Source organism: Phyllostomus discolor, chromosome 4 (assembly GCF_004126475.2).
Source record: "Phyllostomus discolor isolate MPI-MPIP mPhyDis1 chromosome 4, mPhyDis1.pri.v3, whole genome shotgun sequence".
Taxonomy (NCBI): domain Eukaryota; kingdom Metazoa; phylum Chordata; class Mammalia; order Chiroptera; family Phyllostomidae; genus Phyllostomus; species Phyllostomus discolor.
Window position 1 is genome coordinate 63136632 of NC_040906.2, and position 17168 is coordinate 63153799.

The window sequence follows — 17168 nt, forward strand, 5'->3', positions numbered from 1 at the left end:
ATAATTCAAACCTGAGCCAGCATTGAGTTTAATGTGAAAGTGCGATATTAATGAAGCAGTGAGACAGAGAATGGGCTATTCCACAGACAGGGCAGCCCCCTTTAGCAGAATTTGTTTTCTTTATTGAGTTTCATTTAATTGGGGGTTGGGCAGGGTATCTTCCCAGGAAAGGGGTGGAGACTTCTCAGAGGAGGTTGGTGGGATATTTTGTGCCTTTATTCTGGCTTTGTGTTTCTGATCATCATGGTATGGGGTGTTTTGTTTAGCATGCTAATGCATTGCAACAAGTGTATAATGAGTTTATGGGTGACTGTTAAGTGTAATTAGTCACCATGTTAGACGGAGCTACTCTGTGTCTTTTTTAAGCCATAAATCCAATGAGGGGATTGTCTTACTTTCTGGTAGTTCCTGTAGCTTTTTTTGATTGCAGCTGTTTTGTCATCTACCCTATCTCATAAGATCCTATGGTCATAATTAAAATTTGAACTATGTAAAAATGGTAAGAAACATTATGTGGACTTACTAATTTTCTTCTGAAAACCAGGAGGAAGAAATTAGATAGGATTAGACCTAGAGTAACCAAAAGGGAGTCTGCAAAATGCCATTTTGTTTGGGCCTCAATCTTGCAACCTAGACCCCAAGAAAAATGAGACAAATCTAAAGGGGCTAGCCTCCCAATTGAGGAAAGACTAAAACTTATCAGTTAGAGAACTGATGAGGTCTCTCCTGGATGGAGATGACAGACTTGGGTGGTTGGTTAAGTTATGGGTGGGAGACTGAAATGGAAACTAGAGGTGAGATGCAGTAGGCCAGACCTCACCGAGCTGGCTGCTGAGCACACTGTAAATTTGTTTTGGAGACTTGCTTTATTGGTCTACTACCTTTATTTTTTTTTAAATGTATTTGATTATGTTTAGGTATAAAATGCTCTTTAATTTTCCATGTTTTCTGCTATTCCCTACGGTTGTGTACCTTGTCACTTCCTGCTTTTAACTTACCTGGTTCCTCGAGGTATTTAAATTTGTCATTCCTATCTGCAGGTTATGCAATCAAAGCAGATTTTTAAAAATCGAAAAGTTGTTATTCATAGAGGGAGGCTATAGTATGGACTTAGGAATTGTTATCGCAGCTCTTACGAGGGACTAGGAGACATCCAGCTACCACCAGTTACTTTTCCTTAAATGATATTTATTGAGCATTTACTATTGTGTGCTAGACACTAGGGACATAATCAGAAATAAGACAAACATGGGCCACATGTCTGTGGAGGGGAATATCAAAACAGTAAACATACAAATATGAAGACTCATACAAATTATTATGGAAAGGAAAGAATAGGATTAGAGAGAAATAAGGATTCTTCCTTATTTAAATGGAGAAGTCTCTTTAGGTCTCTCTGAGGCTTTGACATGTTGGTCACACTGAAGGCTGAGTAGGAACCAGCCACATAAAAAGAGGAAGAGAGTATATTTAAGGTAAAGGGTACAGCAAATGGGAAGGCCTTGAGGCAGAATGAACTTCGTATATTTGAGAAATAGAAGGACTAGTGTGATTGAAATGTGTGAATGAAATGAGGATGGAGAGATGACTAAGGGCAAGTCAAGAAGGGCTTTATAGGCCATTTTAGAAGTTTGATACTATGCTAAAGGGTAATGGGGAGCCATTAAAGGAATTTAAGCAAGGTCGGATTAGAATTTTAAGAGGTTACTTGGGCTGCTGTGTGGAACATTGACAATAAGGGTACAAAGTGAAACTGCTGCTGCTGCCCAAGCTGGAGGCGATGGTGGCAGGAGGCAGTGTAAGTAGACGAGCAGATGTGTAGTACCTTCCAAAAGGAAGAAGAATCTTAATGGATAGAATGTGGGTATGAGTAGAAATAAGACTATAGGGAGAACTGTCAATGTTATTAAATGTTTGATAAAAGAATCTCTTGAGCAGAGACCCTTTAGACATTACACATGGGAGTTTGTACCTATATTCCTAAAATTGGTAAGCAATCATCAGGGTTCTTGGTTAACCTGGTAGAGTTTCCAGAAGTCATGGACTTGTGCTACTTTTCCTTCCATTTTAGAAGCTGTAGGTTACTGAGAAGGCCACTAGACATGGTAGTTCAACCTAGTGGATATGGAACAAAAATTTGTGAAAAGTAGGTAGTGTTACTTAAGGAGTCAGTTGACTAGTCTGATGCCTGGAGGTGCTCAGTTCAGCTCAGTAGGTTCTCAGGAAGAAGATGCTGAGGCAGAATTTGAAGTGCTAGATATTTATCCAGGGATCCATATCTGTGAAAGGAAGAAGGAGGAAGCAGGATCAGACAGATGAAAATGTCAATTTCAATGCAGTGTGGGCCAGCCCTGCAGGGAAGTTTAGAATACATATTGCCCATCAGAGTGGCCCACATTGGGTCCAAACTACTGGGTCTTTACAATCCCTGCCTTGCTCAGTCATTAGGTATAGGCTGCCCAGCAGTGGTATGCCTTTGGACTCTCTGCAGCTGAGTCCAACCCTGGAGGAGGTGACAGTGGGGTGTTGAGTGCTTTTTTAGAAGTAGATGGCATATTCCCAGGTCCACCACAAGTGCAATACTGGTTAATAGAAATAGTGAGTAATTTGGCTAGCTGCTTTATTCTTTCTGTGGTTTCTTTCCTCCCAGGAGCTCAAAGGAAAACATACATAAGTTTGTTTTTAATCACAAAGTATTTATCAGTCACTATCCAAGAAAGGGGAATTAAGAGGTTAGAAATTGGAAGGAGAGATCAAAAAACAGGAAAGAAACAGGGAGAAAAACTAACGGAAGAAAGTTTCTAGAAGCAAGGAGAATCACATTTTAATAAAATACTAAGATTTATAGCACCCAGTCTTGGGCCTTATTTTAAAAAATACTACAATTAACACATCTTTTGAAGTGTTTTAAAAATCAGATTGTAAAATTTACCTGTCTCTTGTTTCTCTGGCAGATGTGGAAAACATGAATAAAAGAGACCGACCATTCATGACAATGCAGAAAAACAATAGCTCAGGTATTTTTTTCTACTTCCAAGTCTGTTTTATGATTTATGGTGGATTATGCATGATATAAAATTGGAATGTTGATTTTTCAAATTTTTAATCATGGATAGCTCATTTTGGGGCGTCACATTGAAGTTTCTTCAGTTTTCATACAATGGAAGTTTTAGTCATCTTCAACAGTGGTTAGGACAACCATGCTTTCCATCACTGTGATTGTCCTAAATCACTTACAGCCACCTTATAGTCATGTGATCCATGATATATTTAATAAAAGCTTTTACTCTACATGGCACATTATTCATCTAATTGAAGCAAAGTACAGTTTTTGCTTGAATTAATCAGGTTATTATTCTTTATACTACGTGACCTTAAAGTACCCTCTACTTATGTTTTAGTTTATCAAAATAGCTAATACATTAAACTAAGTATTTGTATGGAGAATGCCTGCCAAACACTTACATCATTTTAGTCTTATTTGGCTCACTGAATTTTTTAGATTTCAGTTTCAACCTTTTCTCAAATTTAATTGAAATTTTTTTTCAGTTTTTTTGAGAAATACAGCTATGACTTTAAAAAATCTATTTACTTAATTTATTTCATTATAATGTGATACTTAAATATGTACAGTTGCTGCTTAACATTTCTTAAATTACAGAAATGGTCACACTTTTTATCTTGACAGCTTAAGTGAAAGTATTCTTTCATGCTCTTTTAGTAATAAGTTTATGCAAGTAATATAGTGGCAATATAATTTAAGTTTCTATAGATATAGGTTCAATATACTATGAATGTTGTGATATATTACTTCTTATATTTACCTTAAAATATTTAAAAATAAGACCTGTAGTCAGTATGTTGTTCTAACTACATTTTGACTTCCAGTAACATAGTATTATTTCTCTCATTTTCTGTTTCTGGTGAAAAACAGATAATCTGGTATTCCATCTGAAAAATGGAATGAGAAGCATTAAGTATAAGCCAGTAGACTATCAGCAAATGCATGCATTAACTGAAGCAAAAAAATTAGCTGCTGCCTCCACAGAGCTAAAGGTTAGAAATTGTGTGTGTGTGTGTGTGTGTGTGTGTGTGTGTGTGTTTTCTAGGTTTATAAAATTGAATTGCTAGCAAGTAAAATATTTAAATGTAAATATGAAAATAACATTCTAAATAGTTTTTTGAGTCTTCTAACTATTAATAATAGTGAGCAGCAGCTAACATTTATTGAATGCTCTCAGAGTATTGTGTAGCTTACATTTGTTACTCACTTAATGTTCATAGCAGCCCAAGAGGTCTGGATTCAACTGTATTTTTAGAAAGATTGCTACTTAATTAGCTTTCAACAATTTCTAACTTAGTCTGAAAAATGAAAATTGTGAGTGAATGCTAGCCATGGGTTATCATCTGATTTAAGGTCCCTTCTGCAACACCATTCAAATATGCCCTCAGGTGCCACTGTTCTAGAATTCCCTTTTTTTGTTGTTGTTGCCATGACCTAGGAAAAGGTGAATCTAAACTGGATTCGAAAGGAGTTTATGTGCAAGTGATTGTGCATTTTAGGATCATTTATGGTTTAGGATTACCATGCAATATGTTTCCTTCTTGTGTAAAATAATAAGAGTACATTATAAATAGCATTACCTTATAAATTGCTTGGTTGCATTAAAAATCTGGTTTGGCAAAGCAACATATTAAGTAATTTACAAGTCTTCATTTATGTTTAGTATTTTTGTGTTACATTAGTTTTGCATGGCTTTTTATTAAGATCCTTTTTAAAAAGGTAGCTGTTATGAATCCAAAGTACAGCTGATATCCTATTCTAGAGACACTATCATATATCCATGAGTTATATTCCTTCTAACTAAGAACACCACTTAAAAAGTAGGGCATTATTTGTTTGGTTCAGATATAACTTTAAGATAATTTAATGTTATCATGACATTCAAAGAAATTTTATGAGAAAATTACTCATAAACTTTCATCCTAATAAAACTATTTTCATATTTCTGATTTTTATTCTGAGCCATTGTACATATACAACATATACACATACATATATAAAAACATACACATACATATTTGATTTTTTCCATGGTAAACATAGACATAAATCCTATATAGATTTTCCCCTAACATTTTACCATATAATCTTTTTACCATATAATATCATATTATTATATGATATTTAATCACTTAAGTAAATAAATATTTTTAACTATTTTTTATTGTTGTTCAAGTATAATTGTCTCCATTTTTCCCCCACCCCAGCCATCCCTACTTTCCACCCTTGACCCTACTTAAGTAAATAAATAGTTATCATGTGCCTCAAAGATACAGTGAGGAACAAAATATAGCTCCTACCACCATGGAATGTACTGTTTGCAGAAAAGGGGAGGAGGGAAGTCAGTGTTTCTCAAATAAGCCCCCAAATAAAAATACTTTAAGTATATAATCCAATAAATACATTCTGTCTGGTATATAATAACAAGACTTGATTCCGATCAGGTAGGAAGGCTTTTCTGAGGGAGTAACATAGGAATTGGGATCTCACAGCCAATAAAAATGAATTGAGCAAAAACAGGATTGAATAGCACTCCAAATAGAAAAGGATACATGCTTTATCACAAGAGTCCCCAGCCTCTGGGCCTGTTAGGAACCCAGACACACAGTAGGAAGTGAGCTTGAATGTAATTCAGATGAATCATCCCTAAACTATCCCCCACCCCAGTCCATGGAAACATTGTCCTCCAGGAAACTTGTCTCTGGCGCCAAAAAGGTTGGGGACCACTGCCTTATCACATCTCAATTTGGGGATATTTGGATTAAAACCAGTCTTATATAGGAAATTATACTTTAGTAAACGTCTTAATGCATGGACACCTTTCATGATTTAGAATCTACCCCCATAGGATAAATTCCTATAACTGGAATGTTTGAGCAAAAAAGTATGAATGTTCTTTAGCTCTTTCCCAAAGTATTGTTCTAATAAAGATGCCTCCACAAACATTTTTCTCTATACCCTTGTCAGTACTGGAACATGTAAAATACATATTCCTAATATTATCCTGTTATCCATGCGTTTCTTTTGCATCCCTTTTTATCTGTCCATCCATCCATCCACCATGTACCCAAAATACTACCATTTTGGCTGAACGTGGAATGATTGAGTGTTAAAATCAGTATTTTTACAAAGTGAATTTCTCTTTGGTAACTGAATAAGTATCAAAGAATAAAAATATTTTAAAAATTTAATAGTTAATGAGGTCTTTAAAGTTTAACCTTAAGTGCAGGGACAATAATTTCTCATCATTGTCCACTGCTAGATTACTTCTCTCATCATTTTCAAACACTTCTTCTTTTCTTTATACAGTTTTCATTTTTTATTATATTTGAGTTAAAGAAGATGTATTGGGAATATTGTTCTATATGCTTTGTGGAGTCTTCCCTTCTTGCTTAATTTAGAGATAGCAAGTTGACATTTTGTTTTTAATTCACTCTTGTAAGACTTGAACAATTCCCAATTACAACTTATTTTTTGAAACACTCAGGGTTTAAGTAAAATTAGAGAACTGGAAATTAAAGTTTATTATGTTTAATGTTTTGAATGCTAATATATCAAATGGTCGACTCAAATTAGAATTATAAAATATCATCTCTGTTATTCATATATCATTATTTGAATTTTTATACAATATGTTTGCTCAAGAATAATATTTTATTCTTCTAAAAGTTACATAGTAAATATATTCTCCCTTAATATTTGCATTAATTATCAATCTATTTCCTTATTTTACTAATTAAATGTGCTCATATTTTTACACATGAAATTAGCAACTTTAAAATCATTGTTAATTGTCTACAGTACTTTGGCAATATTAAATGTAAATGTACTTAATACTGAGTGATAAAATGTTAACGTTTAAAGCACATAAGTAGATTTTTGCTTCAAGTTATGTCTAGATAACATAGGCAAGAAAATTTCAGATATTTCACGGAGCAATATTTTCAGGGATATGGGCCCTAGAGAAAGGGACATAAAGGAAAGAATAAGCAAAGGAGACATCATCAAAATAAAAAGCTTCTGCCCAGCTAATGAAGACAGCATTAAAATGAAAAGAGAAAGAACCAACTGTATGGGAAAACATATTTGCCAATGATACCTCAGACAAGGGTTTGATCTCCAAAATATATAAAGAATTCACACAACTCCACTCTAAGAAGACAGGCAACCCAAATAAAAAATAAACATAGGACTTGAACAGATACTTCTCCAAGGAGGACACATAGAGGGTCCAGAGATATATGAAAAGATACTCAGCATCACTAGCATAAGAGAGATGCAAATTAAAACCACAAGGAGATACCACTTCACACTGGTCAGAATGGCCATCATGAACAAAGCAACAAACAACAAGTGTTAGAGAGGTTGTGGAGAAAAGGGAACCCTAGTGCACTGTTGGTGGGATTGCAGACTGGCTCAACCACTATGGAAATCAGTATGGAATTTCCTCAGAAAACTAAAAATGGAACTGCTTTTTGACCCAGCAATTCCACTGCTTGTATTATATCCTAAGATTTTTGAAACACCAATCTAAAAGAACCTATGCACTCCAATGTTCATAGTAGCATAATTTACAATAGCCAAGTGCTGGAAGCAACCTAAATGCCCATCAGTAAATGAGTGGATCAAAATCTATGGTACATTTACACAATGGAATACTATACAGCAGAAAGAAAGAAGGAACTCCTTCCCTTTTACGACAGCATGGATGGAACTGGAGAATATTATGCTAAGTGAGATAAACCAGGCAGTTAAAGACAAATACCATATGATCTCACCTTTAACAGGAACCTAATCAACAAAACAAACAAGCAAACAAAATATAACCACAGACACCAAAATTGAGAACAGGCTGACAGTGGCCAAATGGTAGAGGGGAGGGGATAATGGGGGGGAAAGGGTGAAAGGTTTATAGGAACAATTACAAAGGACACATGGACAATAAGAAGGGGGGTGGAAATAGGAGAACAAGGTGGGGTGGACTGGAATGGGGGGAGGGTGGGGCAAAAGGCAGAAAATTGTACTTGAACAATAATTAAAAAAGCAGAAACTAAGAGGGAAAGATAGGACAACTGATGAATATGACCTTAGCCTTAATTGATGGGCTTATGTGTGTAAAGCTGTGACTGGATAGGATTCAGCATCTGCTCTTGAAAGGAGGCCTTTGCCTCTGAAATTTTTGCTTCAAAAAAAATGTTATATCTAGAATGCTTAACTATATTTTTTTAAATTAACAAAATTTGTTAATTAGCAATAAATTCAAAAGACTTGCCTGATTTGTATTGCTGGTATCTTTTTACTGAATAGATGTGATAGTCACCTATATAATTCCTGTGTCAGTGATCATGCACAAGTTCTAGAATGCCAGATGATACACAGATGTGGACATTAAGTGATCTAGTCTTTCAAAAACTGAGATTGAACCTGAAGACAGATAGTAGATTCAGGCTGAAAACTGAGACAAACTTTTTTTATCCTCACTTCAGGACATGCTTATTGATTTCAGAGAGAGGGGAAAAGAGGGAGAAAAACATCAGTGTGAGAAAGAGACATTGATTGATTATTTCTTATATACATCCCAAGTGAGGATCGAATCTACAACCTAGGAAGGTGCCTTGACCAAGAATTGAACCCATGACCTTTTAGTTTATGGGATGATGCTCCAACCAACTGAGCCACACTGGCCAGGGTGAGACCAGTTTTTGATACATTATATGTTAACTGTTTATTCTCACTTTAAGTATAAAAAAAATCTTCACAGTTACTTTTATTTGAATTTCTTTGCTTAGAAGAATGAATGTTTATTCTTGTCCAACTCAAGTGTCTATCTACAATTTCTGTTTTTAAAATGTTATATTATGGAAAATTGTGAGCATATGTAAAATTAGAGTGAATGGTATCATTAATCTCCATGTAACATTATCTAGTTTCAACAATGATTAACTCTTAGCTATTGTTTCTTCTACATTCCCACCCACAATTTCCCCTTGTGACAGATTATTCTGAGGCAAATCTCAGGCATCGGAATACTTGACCATAAATATTTTAGCATGTATCTCTAAAATAATTAGGGGGAAAAAACTAAACCTTATCACAGCATTGCCATTGAAAATGCTAAAAATTTCTTAATAATTTCAAATGTGCAGTCAATGTTGTGTTTCCCTGATTTTCTCCAATTTTTCTTAAAATTTATTTAAATCAATATCTAAACAAGATCCATATATTGCAATTTATTTCTATTTTTCTATTCACTCCTCTTGTGTTCTTGTAATTTATTTCTTGACAAAGTTTTATTGTTTGGCTTTTATAGTTTCTTACAGTTTGGATTTTGCTGATTATATCCTGGTGGTGTCATTTAACATGTTTTTCTGTCTCTTGTATTTCCAGTAAATTGATAGTTTTATCTAGAGACTTGATCAGATTCAGGTTCAATTTATTTTGGCAAGAATACTTATTGATGGAATTTTTGTGCTCTAATTTCTTTCTATTACAAATAGTGCTGCATTGAATAGCTTTGTTCATTTATCTTTTTATGCATTTGCTATTATGGTTTTCAGAGAGATTCCTGTAAATAAAGGTAAACTCATATGAAATTGTGCTATACATCTCCAAATGTCCTTCTGATGGGGGAGGGGATTTGTTGCATCATTTTGTATTTCCATTGGCAATTTGAGAGAGATCATATTTTCCCATAGCTTCAAAAAGTGTTTTGTTAAACATTTGCATATTTGCCAACCTGATAGATGACAAATTACAACTTAATGATTGTAGGTTTTGCTTTTGATTTATTTAACAGTTCTTTATTGAGGTACAACTCACATATAATAAAGTGCACAAATCTTAAATATACATCTCAATAAATTTTGACAGATATGCACATGTAACCAACACTTAAATAGTCCCCTAGTGACTGCTGTTTCTTTCTGAAGGTGGACATCTGGCCCAATGGGCTGTTATGGCATTTCAGGGAGCCTGTTTAACTTTTATTAGCTTAGGTCATCACAATAAAGCACACAAGAAACTCTAATTTCTGGTTCTTTTATGAATTTACTATTTTTGTTATTTTAAATTCATCAGAATTCTGCATACATCATCATCTACCCTAAATGTTGATTTCATGTGGATCATTGTCCTGCAAAATGAACTAGAATCACCTAGAAATCTCTATATTGACAAAGATACAACTTTAAAACTTTTTGTTTTTTTAAGACTTTTTCTTTATTTTTGGCCTGAGGACAGAAATGAAGTTAATGAGTAAATTTACAAAAGTTAGATTTCTGTAAAATATTGGAAGTGTCTAGTGAAAAATAGTAGCTTTATTTTGACTGTTATAGTCTACTTAATTGGTCTTTCTTTAGGCCCAAAGGCAGCAGCATTGATTTTTTTAAGCTATAAAAATGTGTCTACATTTTTAACAATGTGTTTTTTTGTACAACACGGACCAAATATGTCAAAGAAATCTAATTTTAAAAGTTTTGTCTGTTGTAACAAACTTTAGAGGCTATAGATGACAAATAGTTGGAATGAGTTTTAGGTATTCTGGAAGCAAACACCAGAGTGTCAGTTTTTAGAAACACTATGCCTTTTATTTTTTTGGTAAGTGAAATAGACATTCTGAATGTATTCTGGTGGTGTCCTGTTCTTGTTTGAATGAACTTTTCTTTTAGATTTCATGATTGCAGCACTCTTAAGACCTTCTTAAGAAAAGATTTGACTTTGACTTTGTGTTTTTTTAAGTAATGTTGGGGTTATTTTGTTTTCTTATAGGCCTAATTTTGAATTAGTAGCCATTATAGTGGCAAGATAAAGTCAAGGTTAAAGTAATCAGTGAAAGCTAGAGATAGCATGCATTATGAAGAGTCTTTTTAGGACTTGTCATCTGAAGTTTTTATATCTTCAGTGTTGACCTGTTAAAGCTTTCAGGCTACTAAGTGTTCTAGTAGCAGAGAAAATGTAAGATATGCATATTTCACCAAGTTTTTGATTTGAATAGCACTTTTGTAGATGTTTAAAATCTAGTATGGAGTACACGAGTTGAGCATAAACATGAGTGTCAGAGTCTAACCTGGAAACAGACACTGCTTGAGGAGGTTTTTAATGAGTAGAAGGGCCTTCAGTTCAGGAAATGGCTACACAGGTGCTAGAGGTGAACAGCCAAACAGGACTGTGAAGCAATACAGGGATTAACACAGCAGGAAATCATGCCATGCCTAAGTCAAAGGGACATTTAGAAAAAGCAAGGTTTGTACTCCATCTCATGGTCCAAGGTTATCCAGAAATAGTTGGAGCCACAGTAAACTGTCAAGAAAAAGTGGAGCAAATGGAGAAGATGCAGATGGTCCCTGAGAACCCTCTGAGAGTAGAGAGGGCAACAGGAGTAATCCTTTGGCTTCTCCTTTCCTCCTTCCCTTCAATCTCCCACTGCTATTGTCTCCCTTCAGCTGAGCCAACCAGAAGGCAGCTGGCAGAAGTGTTTGAGACACCCAGGCTGCTCTGTGATAGGGAGCAGATTGGGGAGATGGCCAAGAATGGGTCTGTCAGCAAACAAACCCAAGCCTGACAGACCTTGTCAACAGAAATCCCAAAGCACTAATTATATGCTATGTTTTTAAGTCATAAAATTTGGGGAGAATTTCAATTTTAAAAATTGGGGTGTTAATGTATATGATTTTTAATGATTTCTTTAAAAACCTTCAAATAAATATTTGTCTAAATTTTAAAAAATTACTTACAAAGTCATGGAGTTGAACAATTAAAATGGCCTGTTCAAGGTCATATGGCCAGGCCTCCTAACAATTTATCCAATGACTTTTTCCATCTTATGCTGAAGAATCAGATACAAGCCAATTCATACATGAAGGTTCTATGTTATTCTGATGTTTATGAGCTTTATGATCTTGATCAACTCTTTTAACTTCTCTGAACATCAGTGTCTTCAGCTGTGAAATGGGAATAATGATGCTCATGATGCCTGGCAGGGAAATATGTCAAAAGGTGAGAAAATACATGGAAACTATTCCTAGGACTTTATGAATTAAGGTGTTATTTATTCTATGTATGGAAAAATAGAATCACTTCACCTTTTGTTTTTCATAAATGCTTTATACATAGTTCTTAAATTGGTCAGTATTCCAAACCATCTTCTCTTTCACCTCCCTGGTTTTTGTTGAACATAGCACTTATTTTAAGCAGAACTTTGTGTTAGAAGATGCACTAATAGGATTGAAAAAGATTAAGTATTTAATGCAGAAAATACAGATTAAACATTTCCATTGTGGAAACACATTTTAAGAAACATTGAAATGGCTCGTCTTTTGTTTCACTAAATCTAGATCAGAAAAGCAGTGCAGACTTCAAAGGCATCTAAGGAACAAACACTGATAAAACAGCACAGACAAGTATGGTGGCAGGAACACCAGAGGCTGAATGAAGTCAGGTAAGGACTGAGGGAAATCTCAGCAAGTACACAGAGGAATTTCTAAGCCTTGCACTTACTTAGTTAAATGTTCTGTAACTTTCCATGTTGATTAAACTACTATAGTCAAAATTAAAAGTTACAGTTTGTGATTCAAGTTAAAATAATTTTATTTCCTTAGTTTAATTTGGAATTCAGTGAATATGTTAATATGGCTTTTGCTTTCCTTAGGGAAAAAAATGTAGTCTTTATCTGCTCAGCACGTACTCTTTTACACTTCCACTCTTAATTACTTACATTATACTTAGCCCTTTGGATTATAATATTTTGTTTACCTATTTGTCTTCCCTATAAAGTGGTAAACAGGGCAAGCATCCCATCATATTCATATTTAGGTCACAAAATTTGGGGAGTCATTTTTTACTGTAGATAGCAGTAGATATATAAACGGTTTCAATAAAAAATTAACAAATGAACTAAGGGACTCAACATACTAGTCAGTGATTTTTAGAGGTATTATATTTGGATTTTTGACTTTTGTTATTATTTTCAGCATTCACTTCAAGGTGAATTCAAACAAAATAATGATTCTGTACTTGATCTGGATTGTAGCCTTTTAAAAATAAATTTTTTCCCAAAGGATAAGGCAAAAAGAGAAGGCACATGTTTTTCCCTTCCATTTGAGGCATATATACTAGTTTTAATGATGCTGGTATTTGTAAAGAAGTGTATATTTTATATCAAAATATATAAATTTTGTGATCGTAGTCTAAGTCAAATTTCCAAATACCATTAACTTTACTTTTGACAATTTTCTTATTAATAAGAGGTTTTTATTTTGGCAAGAGATTCCTGTGTGTGAAGTAAAAGGCTCATGGTTGGAAATGATTTTACATCATTATATAATTTTAGATTTTGTCACTATGTTGCTCCTATCTTATAAGACTCATTCCTCATAATATCACCTTTCATGGGGAGAGCATTTGGGCTTATTAGAAATTTTTTTGAGAACTTGCATAACTTGACACATGACAAAAAGGAGAGCCATTAGGAGGTTTTAATATGGTGCTTGGTGATGGAAGCTCAAATGTAAAGGAAGGCACTGGTGAAAGTTTTTATCTAGGCTGTTTCATGTTTTTCTTAATGTGTTGTTTTTGAGCTAGATAGAAGAGGCATATATGTGTTGTTATGGAAAATAATCCTTTTTTTTTTACTTGGAATGACACAAAGATGATGGAAGTGAGGAACACTCAAGTAATAACAACCTTAATGTCTTGAAACTTTTAAGGGCTGAAAACTGGACAAAGAAATCCAAGAAAATTTTCTTTGTTATTCTAGAAAGTAAGCTAATTTCAATATGTGTTCAGTGAAATTGAAAAATACTAGCAAAAGTGCCCTAGCTGGTGTGGCTCAGTGAATTGAGTGCTGGCCTGAGAAATAAGAAGTCATTTGTTCAATTTCTTGTCAGGGTGCATGCCTGAGTTGAGGGCCAGGTCCCCAGTGGGGAGTATGCAAGAGGTAACCGATTCATGTTTCTCTTATATATCATCGATGTTTCTCTCCCTTTCTTTCTCCCTCCCTTTCCCTCTCCCTAAAAATAAATAACTAAATAAATAAAATCTTTAAAAAAGTAATAGCAAAGGAGGAAAGTTAGAATGTGCTAGACTTGTGGAGAATTTAGGGACCACCAGAAAATCAGGAGTTTTAAGTCTATCAGTGTTTCTCAACCTTTAAAAATCTGTTTTCTTTTAACAAAACATTAAAAGTAAAATGTTCTTATGCTACATCATAAGAGACTTCATTTGAGAATCTTAGGCCTGCAGAATTACCTTTTGGGCCTACAATGCAATCTAACCTTTGGGGATGTGATTTAATATGTGCTGAGTAATATGTTAAGTAATTTTTTTTCACTTACTCCTTAGAATGTCCCTGCAAAGTAGGTATCAATGAGATCTTCATTTTACAGATGAAGATCTTGAGGTTCAAAGGATTAAAGTTATTTGCAGAAGTCAAATCAGCTGGTTTATTTGAAGGTGATATTGAAACAGTCGTGTTTAACTCCAGCGCTCCATGTACTTGGAGTTGAGCAGCTTTTTTACCCCCACAGGGTTCCATTCACAACTCATCTAATTGGTCTAGCCTTGATAGAAAAAAAGATTTTGCCAAACTTTAAATCTTTGAAATCTGAACTGAGGAAACTAGTCACATAAAGTTTCTAAAAGTAAAAATAATATTTTATATTTAAATTTATAACATTATATTTAATAATTAATGTTTTCTCAAACTACAGCTCTTGAAGGCATTGATATGCTTCCTAGAGTATTTTGCTCCCTTGTTTCAGAATGACTGGTTTAGAGGTTTAGAAGGAAGTTAGTTATATTGGCCATGCGATAAAGAGTTGCAATTTTTATTTAAAATAAATGACTATGTTACTGGCTTATGTATTCACAGTACAATACTTTTGTGTCCTCACCTGAGGACATGCTTTTTGATTTTAGAGAGAGTAAAAGAGAGAGAGAGGGAGAGAAACATAGATGTGACTATTGCTTCTTGCATGCGCCCTGACTGGGACCTAACCCACAACCCAGGCGTGTGACCTGGAATCAAACTGAAGACCTTTTGCTTTGGCAGACAATGACCAACCAGCTGAGCCACACTGGTCACATCTGTGCCCTAGCTGGTGTAGCTCTACAAAGGATATTTTTATAACCAAATATCTGTTAGAAATATATGTAGTCTCTTGCTCACAATTTCTCTTTTAAAGCATTAAAAGTATCACCTTTACACAGAGGATATCATGGGGTTTTACCAACAATTAAATGCTGTCTGGAAATGCATCTTTAAAAGATGACATTTCGACCAATAGCTATTCATACCATGTAACTCAGGATACCAGAGAGCTCTCTTTGAGCCCAGCTCCTGAGCCCACTGTTAGAACTCAAAAACACCCTTCACCAGGCTGGTTTATTTTGTAGGTGGTTGCATTACAAGTGGGCATATCTAGGAAATAATTAATATATCATCAAGGCAAATGGTCACACAAAAACTCAAGAGGGTTTTTTGTATTACTGTCGTAGTCGGTGGTACCAGAGGAAAGGCCAAATAGCATTAGGAGGCACCTAAATTGGCAGATTTGGACATGAAAAGTTGCCTAACATTTATCAGTCCCCTCTTCAGATGTGGAGGAAGGAGGCTGCATGTACTGCAGAGTTGCAACTTGGTGAATGCCTGGGTCCTAGTCTGGCACATCAGTGATGAACCGGGTGGGGTTCTCTTCTCTAGAGTTACTGTTTTAATGTCCTTGTGGCCATTACAAATTTTTATCTATATCTCCTAATTCATATTGTACAAAACAGAAGTATCTTTTTTTTTTTCTTTTTTCTTTTCTTTAGAAGTATTCTTTATGATACTCTGGAGAATAATGAATTTAATAGTCCTGTATATTAAGAAAATACTTTATATTTCATTCCCTTTTTGGAGAGCCTCAATGCACATTAGCATAGTCAGGTTCCTGGGAAATCCTGCACTGTAGAAATGTGTCTGGTTTTGTTTAGCTCACCATTTTCCCTTTTTCCTAGCATCCCATCCCATTCCTGTTTTATAGACCATGACTTGGGAAATGTTAGCTTGCATTCAAAGCTAGTCCCAGATTCCGGTAGTTCTTGAGGGCATAAAAACTGCTTCTGAATTTTGTTGGGTACTCAGGACAAGTAGAAAAATGGGCTGGTCTTGTCTGATGGCTCGGGGTTATTAATCTCTGAAGCCAGGATGTAGCTTACTAGAATTATACATGCAAAGTGGCCAGTTGATCTCCTATATGAACAAATCCACTACTGTTGGTTTGGATGTTCCACTATGGCTTTCTGGGTGCTGAAAATATAAGGGAACTAAGCTAGCTGGTTTATAAATGCTGTGTTTGTTGAAACAAATCCATTATGAAATAATATCTGGATTTATTCCATTATTATGTACCCACCTTTCATTTAACAGTTTCCAACATAATCTTAAAGATACTTTTGGCAAAAGCTACATGCTGGAAAAATATGGAGTGAAGTGTCATCTGCAGTAGCACCCCTTTTTACACAAAACCCCCTGTCCCATGCAGGTGACTTAGCTTAAAAAGATGATGGCAATATATAAACTAGAATATATGCAGCCATTAATTAAACAACTATGAAAATTATTTTAAAATATCTTTAACATATATTCAAAAACCTTTATAAAGTGGTAAATATGACATAATTACAACTATTTCAAATATATATGCATATAGACAACAGCTAGAAACTTATATGCAAAAATAATCAGTGTTAAAGTGTTATAATTGTTCCCATTTTAATTTTATGCCATTTTAATGTTGTATTTTATAATAATAATAAATCAAAACTAATTTCTATGATTTCATTAAATCTGCCATAAACAAAGGAGAGACTACATATTTTTGAAGAGTTTATTTATTTATTTTTAGAGAAAAGGTAAGGGAAGGAGGGAGGGAGAGAAACATCAATGTGTGGTTGCCTCTCCCGCTCCCCCAACTGGGGACCTGGCCTGCAACCCAGCATGTGCCCTGACTGGGAATCCAACTGGTGACCTTTTGGTTTGTGGACGATGTCCAGCCCACTGGGCCACACCAGTCAGGGCGACTACAATATTTTTAAATATCCTTTTAAAGCTGGTTATGTTTTTTAC

The 17168-nt window shown here is 34.7% G+C and overlaps 1 protein-coding gene across 2 annotated transcripts in view; it reads left to right on the forward strand.

Annotated features, from left to right (window-relative positions):
* CCDC148 (coiled-coil domain containing 148) overlaps positions 1 to 17168 on the forward strand; it is a 239061-nt gene that overhangs the window by 66829 nt on the left and 155064 nt on the right. Inside the window, exons 2-4 of one of the 2 annotated variants that reach the window (XM_028509630.2) lie at positions 2955 to 3017; positions 3935 to 4056; positions 12397 to 12500. In XM_028509630.2, coding sequence (XP_028365431.1) covers positions 2955 to 3017; positions 3935 to 4056; positions 12397 to 12500 — 289 coding nt within the window. Of the gene's footprint in view, positions 1 to 2952; positions 3018 to 3934; positions 4057 to 12396; positions 12501 to 17168 lie in introns of those variants that run through there. The other variant, XM_036023448.1, reaches the window with a different exon arrangement.